The 19,440-nt window shown below is 41.0% G+C and overlaps 3 protein-coding genes across 4 annotated transcripts; all 3 read left to right on the top strand.

Moving 5' to 3' along the window:
• The first annotated feature begins 458 nt into the window (after positions 1-458).
• sf3b4 (splicing factor 3b, subunit 4) lies at positions 459-2,755 on the top strand. Its single transcript, XM_088405039.1, has 5 exons — positions 459-535; positions 1,095-1,223; positions 1,323-2,003; positions 2,192-2,350; positions 2,421-2,755. Exons 1-5 carry the CDS (start codon positions 502-504, stop codon positions 2,591-2,593), a joined length of 1,176 nt encoding a protein of 391 aa, XP_088261165.1. The 5' UTR covers positions 459-501; the 3' UTR covers positions 2,594-2,755.
• A 1,248-nt stretch (positions 2,756-4,003) lies between these two features.
• LOC148406289 (synaptic vesicle glycoprotein 2A-like) lies at positions 4,004-15,086 on the top strand. The gene is made up of 13 exons (XM_088405195.1): positions 4,004-4,130; positions 6,601-7,245; positions 8,037-8,217; positions 8,288-8,439; positions 9,672-9,805; positions 9,877-9,966; positions 10,062-10,169; positions 10,876-10,964; positions 11,093-11,257; positions 11,329-11,462; positions 11,686-11,892; positions 12,012-12,171; positions 12,778-15,086. The coding sequence occupies exons 2-13, from the start codon at positions 6,642-6,644 to the stop codon at positions 12,959-12,961; spliced, it is 2,208 nt and encodes a 735-aa protein (XP_088261321.1). The 5' UTR covers positions 4,004-4,130; positions 6,601-6,641; the 3' UTR covers positions 12,962-15,086.
• Positions 15,087-16,665: 1,579 nt separating this feature from the next.
• nudc (nudC nuclear distribution protein) lies at positions 16,666-19,018 on the top strand. Of its 2 annotated transcripts, none has more exons than XM_088404880.1 (9): positions 16,666-16,854; positions 17,179-17,256; positions 17,321-17,533; positions 17,615-17,695; positions 17,818-17,928; positions 17,997-18,191; positions 18,260-18,343; positions 18,610-18,728; positions 18,792-19,018. In XM_088404880.1, exons 1-9 carry the CDS (start codon positions 16,780-16,782, stop codon positions 18,841-18,843), a joined length of 1,008 nt encoding a protein of 335 aa, XP_088261006.1. In that variant the 5' UTR covers positions 16,666-16,779; the 3' UTR covers positions 18,844-19,018. The 2 variants fall into 2 exon arrangements, with proteins under 2 accessions (XP_088261006.1, XP_088261005.1); XM_088404879.1 differs by having other exon boundaries at positions 17,612-17,695.
• Positions 19,019-19,440: the final 422 nt, after the last annotated feature.

Here is a 19,440-nt window from a genome sequence, read left to right as displayed (position 1 = left end):
ATGGTAACAAATGCCGGCAATCCCATTGGTCCAGCAGTATATTTCGGTCAAGTGTATTGTATTAGTTTGGACCAACGCTTGAAAACAGATTTCATTTCAGTGAATCTCAGAAATTAGGGTGCAAAGTGTACTGTAATTCTTGATGTCAATAATATATTATAAAGGCACTTGGCACCTTTTTAAAATGTAAGAAAATTGTAATGTTAAAGTTGTTTTTCTCTGCATTTATAAACCAGCAGAAGTTCTCCATTTACAAATTCAAAAGATATAAAGTAAAAAAAAAAACAGGAAAGTGGATACAAATGGCCAGCGGAGTGATCAAACCGTTGATAAATGCTATTAATTGTACAAATTAGAAAAATATATTATGAAAATATCTAAAGTTAACATCAGAAGAGAAAAGTCATTTTGCGCCTTCTTGAATGACGTAACAAACTTCCGCGTACGTATACGGAAGAGGTGGAGCTTTCTTCAAGCGGTCTCCACCGTTGTTCATTCAACATGGCAGCGGGACCGATTTCCGAAAGAAACCAGGGTAATTCAATCACGTCTTTACTTTTTACATACAATTTAAGGCTTATTTTTTTAAACTCTTCTTTTTACTGTCTTTCTTTAGCCTCGCGGTGCCCTTATCCATTAGTTTATGCGGGTTTTTTTTGCAACGTGATGCCTTTATCCATTAGCTTGTTTTGCGAGTGTGATGTGACTCGCAGGCATGTGCTATAGTCATTAGCGACACTTCGTTCATTTTTCTTGTGGTCCATTATTACTTCATTTGCTGCTTTTTGTATAATTGTCGGGGTTTATAATGGGGTTTTATGATCGTTTTGGGGAGAAATTGTTAAATTGAGTGCTAATATATGTCGTTAGCTAAGCAAGCTAGTTAGCTAACAGGGAGGACTGGGAATAAACTACGGCGACTGAAGAGCAACAATTTAGCTCTTGCGTTTTCACTTCATAGTTTTCCTATGAATCTTTTTTTAAATATATTTAAAATAATGGGTTGACTTTTCTTTATTTTACAAATGATCAAATTTTTATGCCACTGGTACCACAGTGTAATTAAATGATGATATGTTTTTTGAAAATTTCAGATGCCACGGTGTACGTGGGTGGCTTGGATGAAAAAGTGTCGGAGCCATTGCTATGGGAACTTTTTCTGCAGGCCGGACCTGTCGTCAACACGCACATGCCCAAAGATAGGGTGACGGGCCAACACCAAGGTCGGTACAAACGTTGAAACATGTAATGTAGCAAACAAACGTAACAAAATGGGGTGAGCTGCTGCTTCTGCAAGTGTTTGATTTCCTCCTCCATTTTAGGATATGGTTTCGTAGAGTTCCTGAGCGAAGAAGACGCCGACTATGCAATCAAGATCATGAACATGATCAAATTATACGGCAAGCCCATCCGGGTCAACAAGGCTTCGGCACACAACAAAAACCTGGATGTGGGCGCCAACATCTTCATCGGCAACCTGGACTCAGAGATCGACGAGAAGCTGCTCTACGACACCTTCAGCGCCTTCGGGGTCATCCTGCAGACGCCCAAGATCATGCGTGACCCCGACACGGGCAACTCCAAGGGCTACGCCTTCATTAACTTTGCCAGCTTCGACGCCTCCGACGCCGCCATCGAGGCCATGAATGGCCAGTACCTGTGCAACCGGCCCATCACCGTCTCCTACGCCTTCAAGAAGGACTCCAAGGGCGAGCGGCACGGTTCGGCCGCCGAGCGACTGCTGGCCGCCCAGAACCCGCTCTCGCAAGCCGACCGACCCCACCAGCTGTTTGCCGACGCGCCGCCCCCGCAGGCCGTGCCGCCGCCCGTGCTGACCACCTTGGGGCCCGCCTTGGGTTTGGGCGGGATGCCGCCGCCCGGCGTCTTCCCCCCTATGCCACCGCCGGGGGCCATACCGGCAATGCCGCCCGGCATGGCCATGCATCACAACCATCAGGCCGCTCCTGTTCCACCGCACTTCGCGCCCGGCTCCATGCATGGAGGTGCGTGTTGCCGTGACGACGCACCAAAACCACTCACTCTTGTTCGGTTTCTTTTTTTGCCCTTCCTTGACTGTCCAAGTGTTTTGCATTTCAAACTCTGCATACAATTACCCCCCCGATATAATTTACATTTGATTTACAGTCTGAATTATTGATGATGTCAACTTTTGCCCATTTGCGTCCCTCAGGTTTGCCTCAGATGCCCATGCCCCCTCCGGCACCACCCGGCATGGTGCCCCCGCCTCCTGCGCCCCCGGGCTCCAATCCATCTCGTACGCCGCTCCCTCCTGGCATGCCCCCGCCGCCGCCCATGGGCATGCCACGAGCCCCCTACGGACCTCCAATGGGTACGTACAAAAAATTGCCGCCTCCTCACTTCCATGTTGTTTTTCCTCACGCATCATCGCAATCCTTCAGGTCACCCGGTGCCACCTGGTCTGAGAGGACCTCCGCCCCCTCCCCTGCCCCCACCGGGCTATGGCGCCGCCCCGCCTCGCCCTCCTCCCTTTGGGTTCCAGAGAGCGCCCCCCATGCCGCCTAGGCCGCCGGCGCCACCTCGGGTTCCCATAAGGGCACCCATGGCACCTTAAAACTTCCATGTTTTTTTCCCTCTTTTCTTTATTTTCTGTCTTTTTTTTTTAAGAAAAAAAATGACGTTTGTAAGGTTGATTATTTTAATAGCTTTGTATTTTTTTGGGGGGGGGTCATTACACATGAGAGACCATTTGAATAAAACTTTTAGTACATGTTGACGAATAGTATTTTATTTTTGCTTGTCAAATATACATTATATATATATATATATATATATATATATATATATATATATATATACAGTATATATATATATATATATATATTATATATAATTACTCTTGATAGCAAGTATTGTTAAATGCTATGCAATTTGCAAATATTTTTCTGTTATAATAGGTAGCATTTCATTGTGAATGCTTGCAAGCCATTTTCAACACTTGAGGCTAGGTCAATTGGTAAAAAAAACAAAACAGTTGTGGCCTGACCCATAGTATTTTGTTAATATATCAAATCTCTCAAAATGTGACCGATGATATTTTGGCCTTGTGTTATCTTAATGCAAGTTACCGAACATGGTCTTTTTCGATATCTAACTCAAATTGAAACTCGCCCTGTTTAAATGACAAAATGGCCGACATACAAGTGTTTAGAAAGTAGTATTGAATAGGAATTGTTGGTTTCTGATAGTATTATTATCCTGCCAATACCTGGCCTTATTTCATTGTATCTGTACTTGCAATGGAAGCCAGTGCTACTTTTGTTACATTTAGAACAATTAAAAAAATGATCAATTTAATAGGTCTTTCTTTAAATTGATCTATCATGTTTGGAGGGTGAAATGTTTTTTAACGGAACTAGTGGAATTGGTTTGAAAAAAAGGTGGTATTGAGCATCCCTAGTATTAAACAATATCACACTTTGCTTGTTCACACGTTTTAGTTATGAAATGCCACATTTCCTAAAATGGCTGACAACGGGTAAACATACATGACAATTGGTGAATAATGTGGGAATTTGTTTCTTTTTCATGCAACAAACCTTTTTTTCTTTCTTAACACGTTCACCGTATCCACGATACCCGTATGCGCCAACGGTGGCAAAAAAATAAATAACGCAGCACTGCCCCCTGCCGTCTGAAATTGACGTCAACGTGTTCACTGCTGTCTGGGTTCTGTCATGTGACATAAGACAGCAGTGGACTTTGCTTCGTAAAATGTCAGCCTCGAACGGTGGGTGATCCTTTCACCCGAATTTACATTTGATGACGTTTACAGCAAGTACCTTCATTTTATGACTACTAGTTTAAGTACAACGATATTGAGTAGATTAAAGTGGATAAAAAAGACGCAAATAAGAAAAATAAATACAGGTAACGAAAAACTAGTGTTTCCACCTTGGAACAATGTGTGCGTCAGTAAGGGGGTCCTCTAAAGGGGGAGGGGGGGGTGTCATGATGACTGCGTGTAGGCGTGGGCTCCTCTCTGCATCATCATCATCATCATCATCATCACCACCACAGCAACAGCCTCCTTCTTCCTCATCATCAGCTTCACCACCACCATCCTCATCCTCTGAAGACCGAGAGGCGCGGTGAGTACTTCACATACGCATAAAAAGTCACGTTTAAGAGCAGATAAGCGATATTTACTAGTTTATTTTTTTTGGATCAGCAATGCAGTAATCGTGATGGGCGTGTTGGACTACACGCAACAATTAGCGCTCGTTTTTTTTACGTGTGTGTGGAGAGGTGGTGGTGGTGGGGGGGGGGGGGGGGGGGGGGGGGGGGGTTCCGTCGTGACTATCTTCCATTGGAACGGATTTGGACTAATTCCACGCTGTAAATCACCTAATTGGCTATTTGATGTGCTTTTTTTCCTGTCCACCCGATTGGAGTGGCGTTTCGATTGCTGTTTCTCCGTGGAACGGAGGCCTTTCCCTTCTTCTCTTCCCTTCCCTTCCCTTCCCTCCCCCGCCTTCCCTCTGTTCCTCTCTCCATTCTGAATGCACCGGAGGCTTCATTTGCACAATTGCACCTGCGAGACGCCAATGCAAATATGAAGCGCACAATAATAGCAAGCGCGTGTGCAAAAGAAAAAAAAAACGATGACGTTTTTTCTTGAATCGGGCGTTAGGAAAACTGTCAAATGTGTCTTAAATTCCGTTCATATGTTGCCTTTGGATGTACTTGTGTATAGGCATAGCATGTTATGATTAATAAAAATGAAATATGTACGTGATAATATACATTTTTGTAAGTCTTAATGTATATCGAAAAGGGCCGTAACTAGGAAAAAAAATACTCACGTTGCCTTCAGGGACGCTCTGAAATCATACCACGGATGAATGATTTCTGTAAATGTCTTTTTAATATTTATGTCGTGTCTGTCTTGTTGCTTTCGAGGACGGTCAGAAATCACAGCTGTTTCCTTCTATCTATCTATCTATCTATCTATCTATCTATCTATCTATCTATCTATCTATCTATCTATCTATCTATCTATCTATCTATCTATCTATCTATCTATCTATCTATCTATCTATCTATCTATCTATCTATCTATCTATCTATCTATCTATCTATCTATCTATCTATCTATCTATCTATCTATCTATCTATCTATCTCTATAAAACTGCAGTTTATAGCCTCCTTGGGTCTTAATTTTAAATGTATCATGTTTTATATTATGTCGAGACCCTTATCACTTACCAGAACTCAAAAGGGAAAACTGGAGGCTCTTTTTTTCCCATCTCTTACAACACATGCCATGTTGTTTTATGGCAGGCAGGCAGGCAGGCACACGCACACACACGCACGCACACGCACACACAGAACAGTGATCTTCCCTTGCCGCAAAAGTACGGTGTCCCCCGAGGACCAGAAGAAAAGAAAACACCTCTCTGTGGCTGTTTTGCCAACAGGACTGCCTTTGTGCTATTAACAAAAAGAAGAATAAAGAAGAAAAACCGATAATATTGTTCCACATGACTGGGCAGACATTGATGAAAAATCAATTTGAAGCCTGGCTTGTTTTTAACGTCTGCCTCCACAGATGATGTGTACTCGTTCGCTGCGGTGCTAAAGCTCATTAAAACGTAGTGGGTGAGTGAGAAAAGAAATTAACACAATAGATGACTTTTCTCTTTCTATATATAATTGAAAGTAGGGCTGCACGATTATGGCCAAAATAATAATCATGATTATTTTGGTTGATATTGAAATCACAACTATTCATCATGTTTGGTCAAACATGTTTATTTATTGCAGTATCTAAGCAAGGCTTCAAAGCTTGATACTTAAAAATAATAATAATAAACTAAAGTCAATAAAGTATAAAAATAACTTACTTGCTGAATGCAAAGCAATGAAAAAAAAATGAAGAACCAAGCACATTGTTTACTTATAAGGAAATTTTAATCAATTAGCTGTTAAAATGTAATTTTCGGTCATTTCATACCAAATGTATTCAATTTTTTTGCCAATTTTTCGAAATGGTTCTCAATTGAGAGCTAGCACCTTATATAATAGGAATCAGGTGAGAAACCCAATGCCATTTCACACTGATAAATAATATTAGAGTGAGAAAAACATCTTTTCTCATGCAAACATGGGGAAAACATTGCCCCCTGGTGGTAGAATGACAAAGTGCTTGATTTGACATGTAATGTAGATGGCTTCTTCAATGATAATGAGCTGAATTAATCGTTTTAACCAATATCGTGATTGCGGTTAAAATTCAGTTAATTGTGCGGCTCTGATTGAAAGTGAATCTGTTTTTCCTAATATTAGCGTTAGAGTAGTTGATACTTACACAAAGGCATTTCACATCAAAGAGAAAGCATCGAAGCAAAACACTAGGGAGCTGAAATTTCACCCCATGTCAAATTTCAACATGGTACCGCAACTAACAGGAGTAGGCCATCACTTGCGCGAATAACGTGGAAGAAAATGAGCCAAAAACGGTCAAAATAATCTGCTAGCACGTGTTAGCTAGCAAACGTTTGTATGAGATAGAAGCTCGTTATATCATGCAAAACGGCTCTTTTTTCCACCACTTCCAGTCGGTGAGATTTTCCCGCCAAAGCCAAGCATCCCCCACAAAATGGAGGACGGCTACCAGAACCGGACAGCCTTCATCAAAGGCGCCAAAGACATCGCCAAGGAAGTCAAGCGTCAGGCCTCCAAGAAGGTGGCCCGCAGCGTGGACCGCGTCAACGACGAGTACAGCCGTCGTTCCTACAGCCGCTTCGAGGAGGACGACGACGACGATTACCCGGCGCGGGACGGCGGCGGCGGCGGCTACTACCGCGGCGACAGCCAGGCGGCAAACGAGGAAGACGAGGGCGGACACAGCGATTCCACCGAGGGCCACGACGAGGATGACGAGATCTACGAGGGCGAGTACCAGGGCATCCCCCGAGCTGAGTCCGGCAAGGCCAGCCTGGCCGGCGGGCCCGGTTCGGTCCCGCAGCAGTTCCGGGACGTCGCGGCGTCCGAGGCGGAGAGGCGCAAAGACCAGGAGGAGCTGGCGCAGCAGTACGAGAGCATCCTGCAGGAGTGCGGCCACGGGAAGTTCCAGTGGTCGCTCTACTTCGTCCTGGGCTTGGCGCTCATGGCCGACGGCGTGGAGATCTTCGTGGTGGGCTTCGTCCTGCCCAGCGCCGAGAGGGACATGTGTCTGTCCGAGCCCAACAAGAGCATGCTAGGTACGTTAGGGCAAATCTGTACACGTGTTTGCGTCCGCTGTGGTGGACGTTTGGGGACTAAGACTAAATATCCATGGTCGAGGGCATCCTGGGCTTTCCGGTGACGTTTCATGTCTTCGGGTGGCATGCAATTCTTTTTGTCTGTCTTTTTGAGACAAAATGGACACAATGTTGGACGCAATTAAAAAGACTGGGGACTCAGGATGGTCTTCTGCCCAATTAGTACAATTATAACACCGATACTGTTTTTCCTCTTCACATAGATCTGTCCTCCTAAGACCTAGTCTATTCATTTGCGTCCACTGTTGTGGACATTTATTGTTTTTGATCTACTATGTCCTAATGTCCACAATAGAAGACATCCTGGCCTTTCCAATGACATCCCATGTTTTTGGATGGCCTTCGATTCTTTTTCCTGTCGCTCTGAAACAAAATGGACACAACAGTGGACACAAATGAAAAGTGTTTTTATTGGAGGGAGGTGTTTGTCTGCACATGCAGCTGAATCTAATGTCCTCCTGAGACTCAGCCTATTTGTTTGTGTCCTCTATGGTGGACATTTTTTGGTCCTTATCTACTAAGTCGTAATGTCCACGGTAGAGGACACCCTGGCCTTTCCAATGATATCTTATGTCTTTGTGAAGCATACAATTCACCTTTCTGTCCCGCTGAGACAAAATGAACACCACAGTGGACAAAAATGAAACGGCTAGGTCTCAGAAGTGTCTTGTGTCCGACGAGTAAAGTTATAACGAACGCTCTTGTGTACTTTGCTGTTCGTGTGTCCTCAGGTCTGATCGTGTATTTCGGGATGATGGTGGGAGCGTTCCTGTGGGGCGCCCTGGCCGACCGGATCGGTCGCCGTCAGTCGCTTCTCATCTCGCTGTCCATCAACAGCATCTTCTCCTTCTTCTCGTCCTTCGTGCAGGGTTACAGCACCTTTCTCTTCTGCAGGCTCCTCTCAGGCGTCGGGTAATAAAAAAAAAAAAATGGACATCTTCAGCGGCAAAATACCAATAATGCAAAATGGCGATTGTGTCAGGATCGGAGGTTCCATTCCAATCGTCTTCTCGTACTACTCGGAGTTCCTGTCCCAGGAGAAACGAGGCGAGCACCTCAGCTGGCTCTGCATGTTCTGGATGATTGGCGGCATCTACGCCTCGGCAATGGCTTGGGCCATCATCCCCCATTACGGTCAGTATTTTACTTCTTTGAGGTACTTGAGAGAGGCATTCATTTATCCAAATAAAGTTAGATAATTATAATATAGATAATAAAAAATAGATCTTCTTTTTTTTCAATAACAACAGCTCTGAACTGGAGTTACTCCAGTTACCACCTCTTTTTTTCCCTTGATCTAAAAAAAAAAAAATCATTTAAGAAATGTGTTTAGAAATTTAATTTGGACGAATCACATTCAAGAATTGACATGAGTCTCAGTCACTTCCTGAGTTTTCCTGAGGGGAAGTGAAAGGGTGTTCATTTGAGTGCAGTATTCATTTGTATTTAATTGATAACATTTACTCTTCCCCCTAGTGGTGGGAAAAATATTATTCTTAGGAATGTGTTTATTAAAGGGAGGTTTTATTTATTTGTGAATCAGAGCATCTGTAAGCTTACAGTTACTTCCTGTCTGTTTCTGATGATGAAAAAGGAGGCATCTATTCGAGGAAGGCATTTATTTGTGGAACAACATCATCTATGAAATGATGTGTTCACATTTACCGTTTTTTTCCCCTGTTGGGAAAAGTGAGTTGACTTTTAGAATTTATTTTTTGGAGGGAATTGTTTACTTTTATTTGTTTGAGAATAACAGTATAAAATCCTGCATGTTTTTAATCTAAAAAAGGAGGCGTGCATTTGTGAGAGGCATTTATTTGTGAACAATGTTATTTGTGAAATGATTTGATTGCGCTTACTGTTTTTCCTCTGAGGGGAATAGCGGGCTGATTATTCTATGAATGCTTTTATTTGAAAGTAGGTGTTTATTCGTTTATTTGTGCGTGATATCTGAATTGATGTGATTGCAATTACTACTAGTAGTTTTCCTGATGGGAGGTGGCATTTATTTGAGGGCGGTGTTTATTTGTGTCACCCAGTATGGCTTAAAACTAGTACATATTTTGTTTAAAGGCAATAGGGAGGCATCAATTTGAGTGAGGCATTTATTTGAGGGTGGTGTTTATTTGTATCATCGAGTATTGCTAAAAACTAGTACCTGTTTTGTGGGAAGGTAATATGGAGGCACCAATTTGAGTGAGGCGTTTATTTGAGGGAGGTTTTTCATCAGTATTTGTTAACTAAAGGGTCTATGACCTGACGTGATTCCATTTTTTTTTCCAGATGGGAAAAGAAAAGCAGCTATTTGAGGGAGGTGGTTATTTTAATGTAATCACAGGGGCACAGATTTTCTTTATTTTTCTCAGGATGGAGTTTCCAGATGGGTTCGGCCTACCAATTCCACAGCTGGCGCGTATTTGTGCTGGTGTGCGCCTTCCCCTCGGTCGCCGCCATCGCCGCGCTCAACGCCATGCCCGAGAGCCCGCGATTCTACTTGGAGGTCAGTTGTCGGTCGGACAGTTGAGCCGATCCACCGACCGGCGTTTTGACACTGAACAAGCTTCTGAACAGAACGGCAAACACGATGAAGGCTGGATGATCCTCAAGCAAGTCCACGACACCAACATGCGAGCCAAGGGACACCCGGAAAAAGTCTTTACCGTGAGTCACTATTGCCTTTAATTTTGTTTATTATTATTATTTTTTTTTAGCAACTATAGTAATAGACAAAACATTGGGACATTTTTCGATGCAAGGTGACCACCATCAAGACAGTGAAGCAGACGGACGAGCTGGCGGAAGGCGGCACCGACACGCCCGTCTGGCAGCGCTACCGCCTCAAAATTATGAGCCTCACCAAACAGGTGAGGTGAAAAACATGAAGGAGGCAACCTCAATTTAGCAGATCCACAAAGTGTAAGATTGACAAATTAAAGAAAAATTATGTTTCTAAAATCTAAAATATTCAACCAAACCATATACTTTCATTTAATGAACGCATGCTAGCCTAATGCTAACAAATAATGTAAAATGTAACATTTTTATGGTAATTCTTAACACCCTGTTTCTTTAACACAAATGGAGCAGCGATGCATACAAATAGAACATAAAACAAAAAAGATTGAAAATCGTATATTTGAAGACCAAATTATTCAATCAATCACCCAGTTAGCTAGCTTCATGCAAATATGTAAACAAAAAACACAATAGATGGGCTGAAATAGCCTTCAATTTACAGGCTATGGCGCCATCTGTTGCCCTGGCATGCACTTTACACCTTTTAAATAGTGTGGCGTTCACTAACAAACGGATCTTCACTGTAGAGTTGTTCAACACATACTCACACACACAAACTCACATACAATATTTAATACCCTACGACTTAAAAACTTAAACTATGACATGATTCAAAAAAAGGAAAAAAAACAACAACAAAAGAGTCATTTGAACGACTCTTTATAAGTGAACAGCTCCTGATTGAATGCTTCCCTTTAAAGAGCCCAAAGTCCCATCACTACTTGAAAATATGTTTTTATGTGGATTCTATGACGTTTATTTTGATTATTGCAGATCCGGAATAACATACTTGCCTGCTTCAGCCCGGAATACAAGCGGACTACTTTCATGCTCATGGCTGTTTGGTTCAGCATGTCATTCAGGTAAACGCTTTAACCCTAATATATATATATATATATATATATATATATATATATATATATATATATATATATATATATATATATATATATATATATGTGTGTGTGTGTAAAAAAAATGTTTTTTGCAGCTACTACGGCCTGACCGTGTGGTTCCCGGACATGATCAAGTACATCCAGAAGCAGGAGTACGAGTCGCGCACCAAGACCTTCAGTAAGGAGCGCGTGGAGCACGTTACCTTCAATTTTACGCTGGAGAACCAGGTTCACCGCCAGGGCTACTACTTCAATGACAAGTGAGCGGCTTTTTACCCAGGCCATCCGAAAAGTCTGCACCCCCTGTTGAAATACGACCGTCCCGCATTAGGTTCCTCAACCTGAAGATGAAGTCGATGGTGTTCGAGGACTCGGTGTTCGAGGAGTGCTACTTTGAAGACATCACGTCCACGCACACCGTCTTCCGGAACTGCACCTTCATCGCCAGCTTGTTTTACAACACGGGTAGGACGCACAAACACGCAGTCGGCGCCTTAAGTAGCCTCCGTCGTCACGGTTGTGTTGTCCGTTACCCCGAACGACGGCGTCGGCGAGCTGTTGCCGTGGCAATGGCAACATGGACCAAAGACAGGACCTTGTGAATCAATTAGTGAATTGATTGAAGCAGCGTGTGCATTGTGTATACTTTCTCCGAGCACCAGAATAAAACGGGCGCATCTGTTGTCAGATTTGTTCAAGTACAGGTTTGTGGACTCCAAGTTGGTGAACAGCACCTTCCTGCACAACAAAGAGGGCTGCATGCTGGACTTCAGCGACGACTTCAACAACGCCTACATGATCTACTTTGTCAACTTCCTGGGAACGCTGGCCGTGTTGCCCGGCAACATCGTGTCGGCGCTGCTCATGGACAAAATCGGACGCCTGAGGATGCTGGGTAAGCGGAATGTTCTCAACTAGCTTCTTGTTGGCAGAGAATGCAAATCGCTATTGGCAGGCTAACAAAGTTAGCATCGATGTAATTATAATTGCATTTGTTTGTTTGAATCCACGCAGCGGGGTCCAGCGTCATTTCCTGCGTCAGCTGCTTCCTCCTGATATTCGGCAACAGCGAGTCGGGCATGATCGCCCTCCTGTGTCTCTTTGGCGGCATCAGCATCGCCTCCTGGAACGCCCTGGATGTCATCACTGTTGAGCTCTACCCATCTGATAAAAGGTAACGTCACATACATACAATACACATGATATCATATGTATAGATATATAGACACTCAAATCAGGAATGACTTAAATGATATTAACTCATTCATTGCCGTTGACGGCAAATGACGTCAAGATCTACTTTGACTGGACTGGAAATGGATAATGCTATTTATAAAAGTAGTAAAATATTTTTGATGGTAGACAACATTAGAAGTGTGGAAAAAAAATCCTAATTTGCATTATCTTTAACAAAAAATCATTACATGTTTTTTTTTATTTATATCTTCAATGTGTAATTGCTTGCTTACTTTCATTTTTATTGTTTAGTCATTTAAGGTAAAAAAAGGAAAAACCTCAGGGGAAATAGTTTGAACGCCCCTAAACTGTATATGAGAACTGTATAAACAGCCTCATTGCTTATAAAAACCTCACCTCTGATAAATGTCTAAAACTGACTCTCTTTTTGGAAATATGGTAATTAGCTTCTCAGCTAAGAGTTTGCTATACTGTAAAAAAAAAAGATACCCAGAGAATAACATTGATTCTGAAAAACAAAATCTAACAAATAGCAAGTATTTGAAAATTTTGCTGAGTGTGGCGTTCAACATATTGTGTTCAGGACCACGGCCTTTGGTTTTCTGAACGCCCTTTGCAAGCTGGCAGCCGTACTGGGCATCAGCATCTTCCAGTCCTTTGTGGGCATCACCAAGGCCGTGCCCATCCTCTTTGCCGCTGGCGCGCTGGCCGCAGGAAGCTTCCTCGCCACAAAGTTGCCCGAAACCCGGGGCCAGGTGCTGCAATAGTAACCGATAGCATCAGCAAGGTGGGGGAGGGATGGCGAGGCAGCGGCTGGGAGGGGGCGGAGTCCGAGTCCGAGCTCTTCCAAACTCTACATCGCCATTTTTCGGAAGCCTCAGAAGGCTCCTCAATGTGGATGACATCATCTTCTTAGGGGGGATTAAGATTGATCCTAGGGGACTCCCATTTCTTTGTGGTGCAGGTGAGTGTGTGTGTGTTGCATGTTAGTGCGGGAAAACCTACGCCATTCCACGATATTTTTTTTTTCTTAACTCGGAATACAGCCGATTGGAGGGTCTACAACCGTTTAGGTGGTTCCTTTCATTTGGCATTTTAAAGAAGAGGTGGATTTGCCTGAAATCATTGCCTCCTTAAAAAAAATGCTGTTCTCATGGTAGGAGAGACTTTTTTGTGCATCCTGTCCATGATACAGTTTGTCTGCCAAGTACCCCCTCTAAAGTAGCTCAGTAGCGCCCCCTGTAAAGCTACGATAAATAATCTCCCATCACCTGTGTCACTCATGCACAGAATTTGGTGCATGTGTTTGTCGTAACTAGACGCACAAAAAAGTCTCCAGGACCCAAGTCAAACACCAAAACGGCCATTTTGGTATGACCAGCCATTTTGAGGCTAATTCCAGGCCACCTCTGTGGTTATTATGGAGAATTACTAACTGAATGTCCTTACTTTTGTTCTGTTTAATTTTCAAAGAAGTTCATACTAGCCATAAGCACAAACTGGACCAAAACAAACATTGCTGCATGAGAGTGACTGATTACATAAACACAGCACAAAATGTGACAACAAAAAAAATCCTTTAAATTACGAAAAAGAAGGCTACGATTTCCCCGAAAGTTAACATCCAGTTTGTGTGCTGACAATCAACGACTGGTGATTTAATTTTGCGCGTCTTCAGGGGTTAGCCCTGTTCTTTGTTTTGTCCAGCCTTAACAGCAGTTAGCCTAGCTTAGCTTATCATAAACACTAAAGGAAAAAAGCTAATTTGCTTGTTAGCTTTAAGTTACAATACATAAAACCAATATCTTATTGTCTTCGAAGGAAGTCTGCACAACTTAGGCTGTTAACAACCCAAGCAACCTACTTACTGTACGATTTTTTTATGGTAAGCTAGGCTAACAACTCAACTGACAATATTCTCAAAAAAAGTAGAATAAGAAATTTGTTCACGTTTGTTCAACTCTTTGCACTAAAGTGTTTATTGTGCAATTTAGCAGTTAGTTTAGCTTTGCATAAATATTAAATAAAATATTTCTTGAAATCAGGTGACTTTAACTTAAAATTATAAAGACAGTTTTACCGGTTTTTCTTTAGAAGATTTTTTTAACGCTAATCTAAGAACTCAAAACAAAGTATTTTCACCCTTCAAACTTTAAGAACCGGTTTGTCCATACAAAGATTTTAAAGGGTATTTACGGTTAAAAAAAGTGCCGCTTAGCAGTTAGCTTAGCATTAGCCAAATGTTGAGAAAATGTTTATGGACATCAGCGAGATTTGAGTTTAAAACACTGAACCAAAACCACCCAGTCTTGTCTGTTTTTTCAAGATGTACAAAAATGAACATCATTTAACCTACAATGTGGACATTTTAAAACAATTTGACTTGTTGCTTGTATGCTAAGCTAAACTAACAAATCGAATGAGAAAATGTCCACCCTTCAAATGACAGATGTGTCCATGTTTGAGAGAAATAAGTTTATGTGCATGAAATCAAATCAGAATCATTTTAACTTCCCGAAAAAGAAGAGGGGAAACTACACCTCATGTTATATGCAGTGTGGAATTTAATGTAATAGAACTGGGTGCTCTGTAGTTTGTTTTTTGTTTTTTTTCTCGATGATTTCAGAGAAAAAAAGTGACTGAAAAAAATGGGCGACTCAAATCGCCGAGCGATCGTGACGCATGTTCGTGTCGTGTTGTCTGACTTTTTGGGACGTCTTTCGTGTGCCAGCCGTTTGTGTCTTGAAAAAAAACGCGACAAGTAGCGTTTTTTTTTTTTTTCTTTGCCCGATGATGACACCGACGATGGAGATGACGTCGGTTTTTTGCTTGCAGTGATTGTTCTTGATCAAAGTGGGGTTTTAACATTGGTGAAACGTATGTCTTCAGAAAGTGGTGACTGTACTCCTCCCTGATCTGGTTTATATATTTTTATTTATGTATTTATTTTTGTTATCATCTGAGGTTTTATATATGTTTGGAAAAATATTGAAAATGTTTTAAATGTATGAAAATATTTTAGAAATATTTTACATACATTTTAATGTATTTAAAACAACAATGTTTTAAAATATTTATAAATATACTTAACATTGTTTTATGATGTATAATATATTTTGAATTAAATCTATTTGATGTTAATTTGCTGTATGTTTCAAATGTATAAAACATTTAAAAAGCAGCATTGCGTTTTAAATACAGTATTTTGGAATAATTTTAAGCGTCAAATTTTTAATGTGTGTTGATTACATATTTATTCCAAATATTATTTGAATGTGTAAAGGAAATATTTTTTTTAGTAAATTGAGAATATTTAAAATATTTGTTTATATTCAAAACACTACATATTCTCTATGAAATGTATGTACAAACCAGTCAAAATATATTTGTGCATTAAAAACATTTTCAGTATTTCAAATATACATTTATAAATTGAACATTAACATGATTTTTATATGTATATATTTACATATTTCATATATATATATATATATATATATATATATATATATATATATATATATATATATATATATATATATATATATATATATATATATATATATATATATATATATATATATATATATATATATATATATATATTAGTCTAAAAGGATGCTAATTGTAGGGAGGGCAATAATTGTACATGTGGATAAACTCTCAAACCTTCCCCAGGTTGGGGCAAAGTTCCAGCTCAAATCCATCCAAAGAATGCCCTCAAAAGGTTCAACGATTTAATGTTATGTGTATAGGTCTAAATATATATATATATATATATATATACATACCGTACATATTGTATATGTAAAGCTATACTTTATGGATCCCAAGAGATGAAATGGAGGATTGGAGGACTTTCCCACCCCTCAAAACAAAAACAAAAACTGACCCAAGGACATTACCCCATGCCAGGAAATGACAAAGAACTGCAGGAAATCATTACTGGTGTATGGTTCTTTAGTTTGCCTTGTTTATATGAACCAAAACTACTCTAAATGTGAGTTCAATTCAAAGCATCAATGTACCGTATAAAAAAAAAAAAGAAAAAAATATTGATGTTTGTATGTGCCAGTATGGAATTTGTGAAACATTCAGGAAAATTTGGGAAAAGTCTGTACAAACATTTTATTGTGTGTTGTCTTTGTTTTGTAAATGACAAATTGATTCTTCTTGGTGATTTCAGTATTTGAATCTGAATATATTGGTGATGCTGACAAAAAAGGTGATGTCATTCTTTTGTGAAATCCGTTCCGTCAAAGGCATAAGTATATGGGAAACAAAAGTGAAAACTACACGCTTAAAAATAAAATAAAATAAAATAAAATAGAAAATAAAAGTCAATTTCGATTTCTCGAGAAAATTCTAGCCGGTCTAACGTCACATCCGTACTAACTAAAATCCGCCTATTCCATTGGTTGCTTCAACTAAAATCCCTCCTATTTGGGTTCCTATCTAAAAGGCGGGGCTTGTTTCCAGGAAGTGAGTGAGCGCTTCACAAACCCAGGCCTGCCTCGTTTTCCGCTTGTTTGTAATTAATTCATTCAGATTTAATTTTTCCATTTAAGTCCCATATCGAATAATAATGGGCGACGACGAGGAGAAGTATGACGGGATGCTGATGGCTATGGCGCAGCAGCACGAAGGCGGCGTACACGAGGTACTGATGTGAACGCGAGTTTGATTCAAGCTAACGGTTAAGCTAAAGTGGTTAGCTGGTAGCTAGGCGGCGCATACTGTATAAAAATACACCTTTTATTTCCTTATTAAAACCCGTGTCATCTACAATGTTTTTTTTTAAATTTAGTTTTCAAAGGTTGCTGATGAGTGAAATTGAGAATGAATATAACTTCCGCATATTTCATAAAAAGACACTAAATTTTGTTAAACGCCAGTTTCGTCAGCCATTTTGTTCTAGGGATCCTAAATTGAATTTTTGTAAAACAATGTGTTGTTATAACAAAGTGCTTTTTCTTGCTTTCAGTTAGTAAACACGTTTTTCAGTTTCCTGCGGCGCAAGACGGATTTTTTCACCGGGGGTGATGCAGGTGCTGCAGAAAAGGTGAGGACAATTTCCAGTAACTTGTTAGTGATCACATTTTCATCCTCTGTTGTTTTCTTCCCAGCTTGTCAAAGACGCTTTTGACCACCACAGCAAGTTGGCAAAGGAATCCCACAGGGAAAAGCAGAAGAAGCAGGAGAAGGAAAAGAAAGAGAAAGCCAAGCGAGCCGCCCAGCTAGCCGAGGAAGAAGAGCGCAAGCGGAAGAGCCAGGACGCGCCCAGGATTCAGGAGCTTACAGACGAGGAGGCAGAGAAACTTCAGACGGAACTTGACAAGGTATCGGATTGGATCCCGCCCTCTTTTATCACGTGAGTTTCTCTTTATAATCCTCATCACAATTTGGGTGTCCTTTAGAAGAAGAATGAAGAGACGAAGGAAAAGGAAAGTGAGAAGGTGGACAAGCCAGTGGACAAAGGTGACAAAGAGAAGAAGGATGGGGTGAGCTTTGACAGTATATGACAGTATAGAAGACAACTTACAAATTTGATATTTTAGCTAGAAACTTAAAACTTCAAAATTCTATTATGTATGCGCTAACTTGTAACTTATTTTCCATGCAGTCGGATACAGATGAAGAAGATGAGAAGGACAAAGGCAAACTGAAACCAAATGCAGGAAACGGCGCCGACCTGCCGGCTTACAAGTGGACTCAGACGCTGTCCGAATTGGACGTGAGTGTCTGGAGCTCAAAGCGCTTTGGCGGCGCTCAAACTCTTACGTGTTTTTCTCCCGCCCGCAGCTGTCGGTGCCGTTCGACGTGAAGTTTCGCATCAAGGGCCGCGACGTGGTGGTGGACATCCAGAGGCGCTACCTCAAAGTGGGCTTGAAAGGACACCCGCCCGTGGTGGAGGGGAAGCTCTTCAATGAGGTGAAGGTGGAGGAAAGCTCCTGGTTGTTAGATGACGGCAAAGTGGTGGTGGTCCACTTGGAGAAGGTGCGTTGCGCCTTTTTACTTTTGAGGGCGCTCAAACAACGGCTGAGTAAATTTGTTCCGCGTTGCAGATCAACAAAATGGAGTGGTGGACCAAGGTCGTCGACACGGACCCGGAAATAAACACCAAAAAGATCTGCCCGGAGAACTCAAAGGTGACCTCATTTTGAAAACTAGACTACCAGTTAAAGCCTTGGAGATCCCTTTATTTTTGTATAGCTTTAAACATATTGAGAGCTAACAACCAATCACTGATCAGCTTGTCAATGTCACATGACCAACAGGTGAGCCGTGATTGTTTGATATCTGAGCCTTGCATGTGTTTTGAAAAGTATGAATTCTACTTTTGAATTTTTTTTCCAAATGAATTAGCGGTAAAAGTAAAAAAAATAAAAGCGGATTTTTATTTTTATTTTCTCAGCTGTCCGACCTGGATGGCGAAACGCGCGGCATGGTGGAGAAGATGATGTACGACCAGCGGCAGAAGTCCATGGGGTTGCCCACGTCCGAAGAGCAGAAGAAACAAGACATCTTGAAAAAGTAGGCATGCAATTCGCCAAACGTCCTCAAGGGGGCGCTTCAACTGTGTTGCTCTGCTTGCAGGTTCATGGAGCAGCATCCTGAGATGGATTTCTCCAAAGCCAAATTCAGCTGAGATCTGCATTTTTTGTGTGTGTGTGTGTAAGTGAGTGTGTGTGTGTCCTCCATCATGCCTGGCTGAAGCGCAACTGGTTGTTTCATTCACGTCCAGGTATCAAGTCGTAATTCTCATCTCTGTTTGCATGGCGTTCATTTTTTTTTAAATAAATCAAAGAGGTTGAGGTCAACTATTTATTTCCTCAGGAGTCTTGTCGTCAATTTACAGTCACCACATGAGGGCACTGTTTCCACCTAAACTTGAATACACTTGTTTTTTTTTGACAGTCCTGAGGGTCACGCAGTACAATGAAAAAAAAAAAAGAAATGAAATAGTATTTTGACTAAACTGTTTTTTTGTATTCTTTTTTTTTTTTTTAACACCAAAGGTGAGCATTCTGCGGCACATTGGTCAGAATATTTATTATAAAAATACTTTCCTATGCAAATGCTGTTCATATAAATATGACAAAAAGACATTCTGTCTAAACTACAACATCAGAGGCCCATTGGTCAAATAAATGATATATATATATATATATATATATATATATATATGTGTATGTGTGTGTGTGTACTGAATATGTGTAAATATGTGTTTATATGTACACATGTA

Source organism: Hippichthys cyanospilos, chromosome 21 (assembly GCF_059441005.1).
Source record: "Hippichthys cyanospilos isolate Australia breed blue-spotted pipefish chromosome 21, RoL_Hcya_1.0, whole genome shotgun sequence".
In the NCBI taxonomy this organism is placed as follows: domain Eukaryota; kingdom Metazoa; phylum Chordata; class Actinopteri; order Syngnathiformes; family Syngnathidae; genus Hippichthys; species Hippichthys cyanospilos.
This window is presented reverse-complemented; position numbering and strand designations above follow the sequence as displayed.

Bases quoted from the DNA above. Each gene is read 5' to 3' on its own strand.
- sf3b4 (XM_088405039.1), top strand. From the start codon at position 502: ATGGCAGCGGGACCGATTTCCGAAAGAAACCAGG. The intron at 1,224-1,322 runs GTCGGTACAAAC...CCTCCATTTTAG, and splicing joins GGTGACGGGCCAACACCAAG to GATATGGTTTCGTAGAGTTC. The intron at 2,004-2,191 runs GTGCGTGTTGCC...TGCGTCCCTCAG, and splicing joins GCCCGGCTCCATGCATGGAG to GTTTGCCTCAGATGCCCATG.
- LOC148406289 (XM_088405195.1), top strand. From the start codon at position 6,642: ATGGAGGACGGCTACCAGAACCGGACAGCCTTCATCAAAGGCGCCAAA. The intron at 8,440-9,671 runs GTCAGTATTTTA...TATTTTTCTCAG, and splicing joins GGCCATCATCCCCCATTACG to GATGGAGTTTCCAGATGGGT. The intron at 11,463-11,685 runs GTAGGACGCACA...ATCTGTTGTCAG, and splicing joins CAGCTTGTTTTACAACACGG to ATTTGTTCAAGTACAGGTTT.
- nudc (XM_088404879.1), top strand. From the start codon at position 16,780: ATGGGCGACGACGAGGAGAAGTATGACGGGATGCTGATGGCTATGGCG. The intron at 16,855-17,178 runs GTACTGATGTGA...TCTTGCTTTCAG, and splicing joins ACGAAGGCGGCGTACACGAG to TTAGTAAACACGTTTTTCAG. The intron at 17,929-17,996 runs GTGAGTGTCTGG...TCCCGCCCGCAG, and splicing joins AGACGCTGTCCGAATTGGAC to CTGTCGGTGCCGTTCGACGT.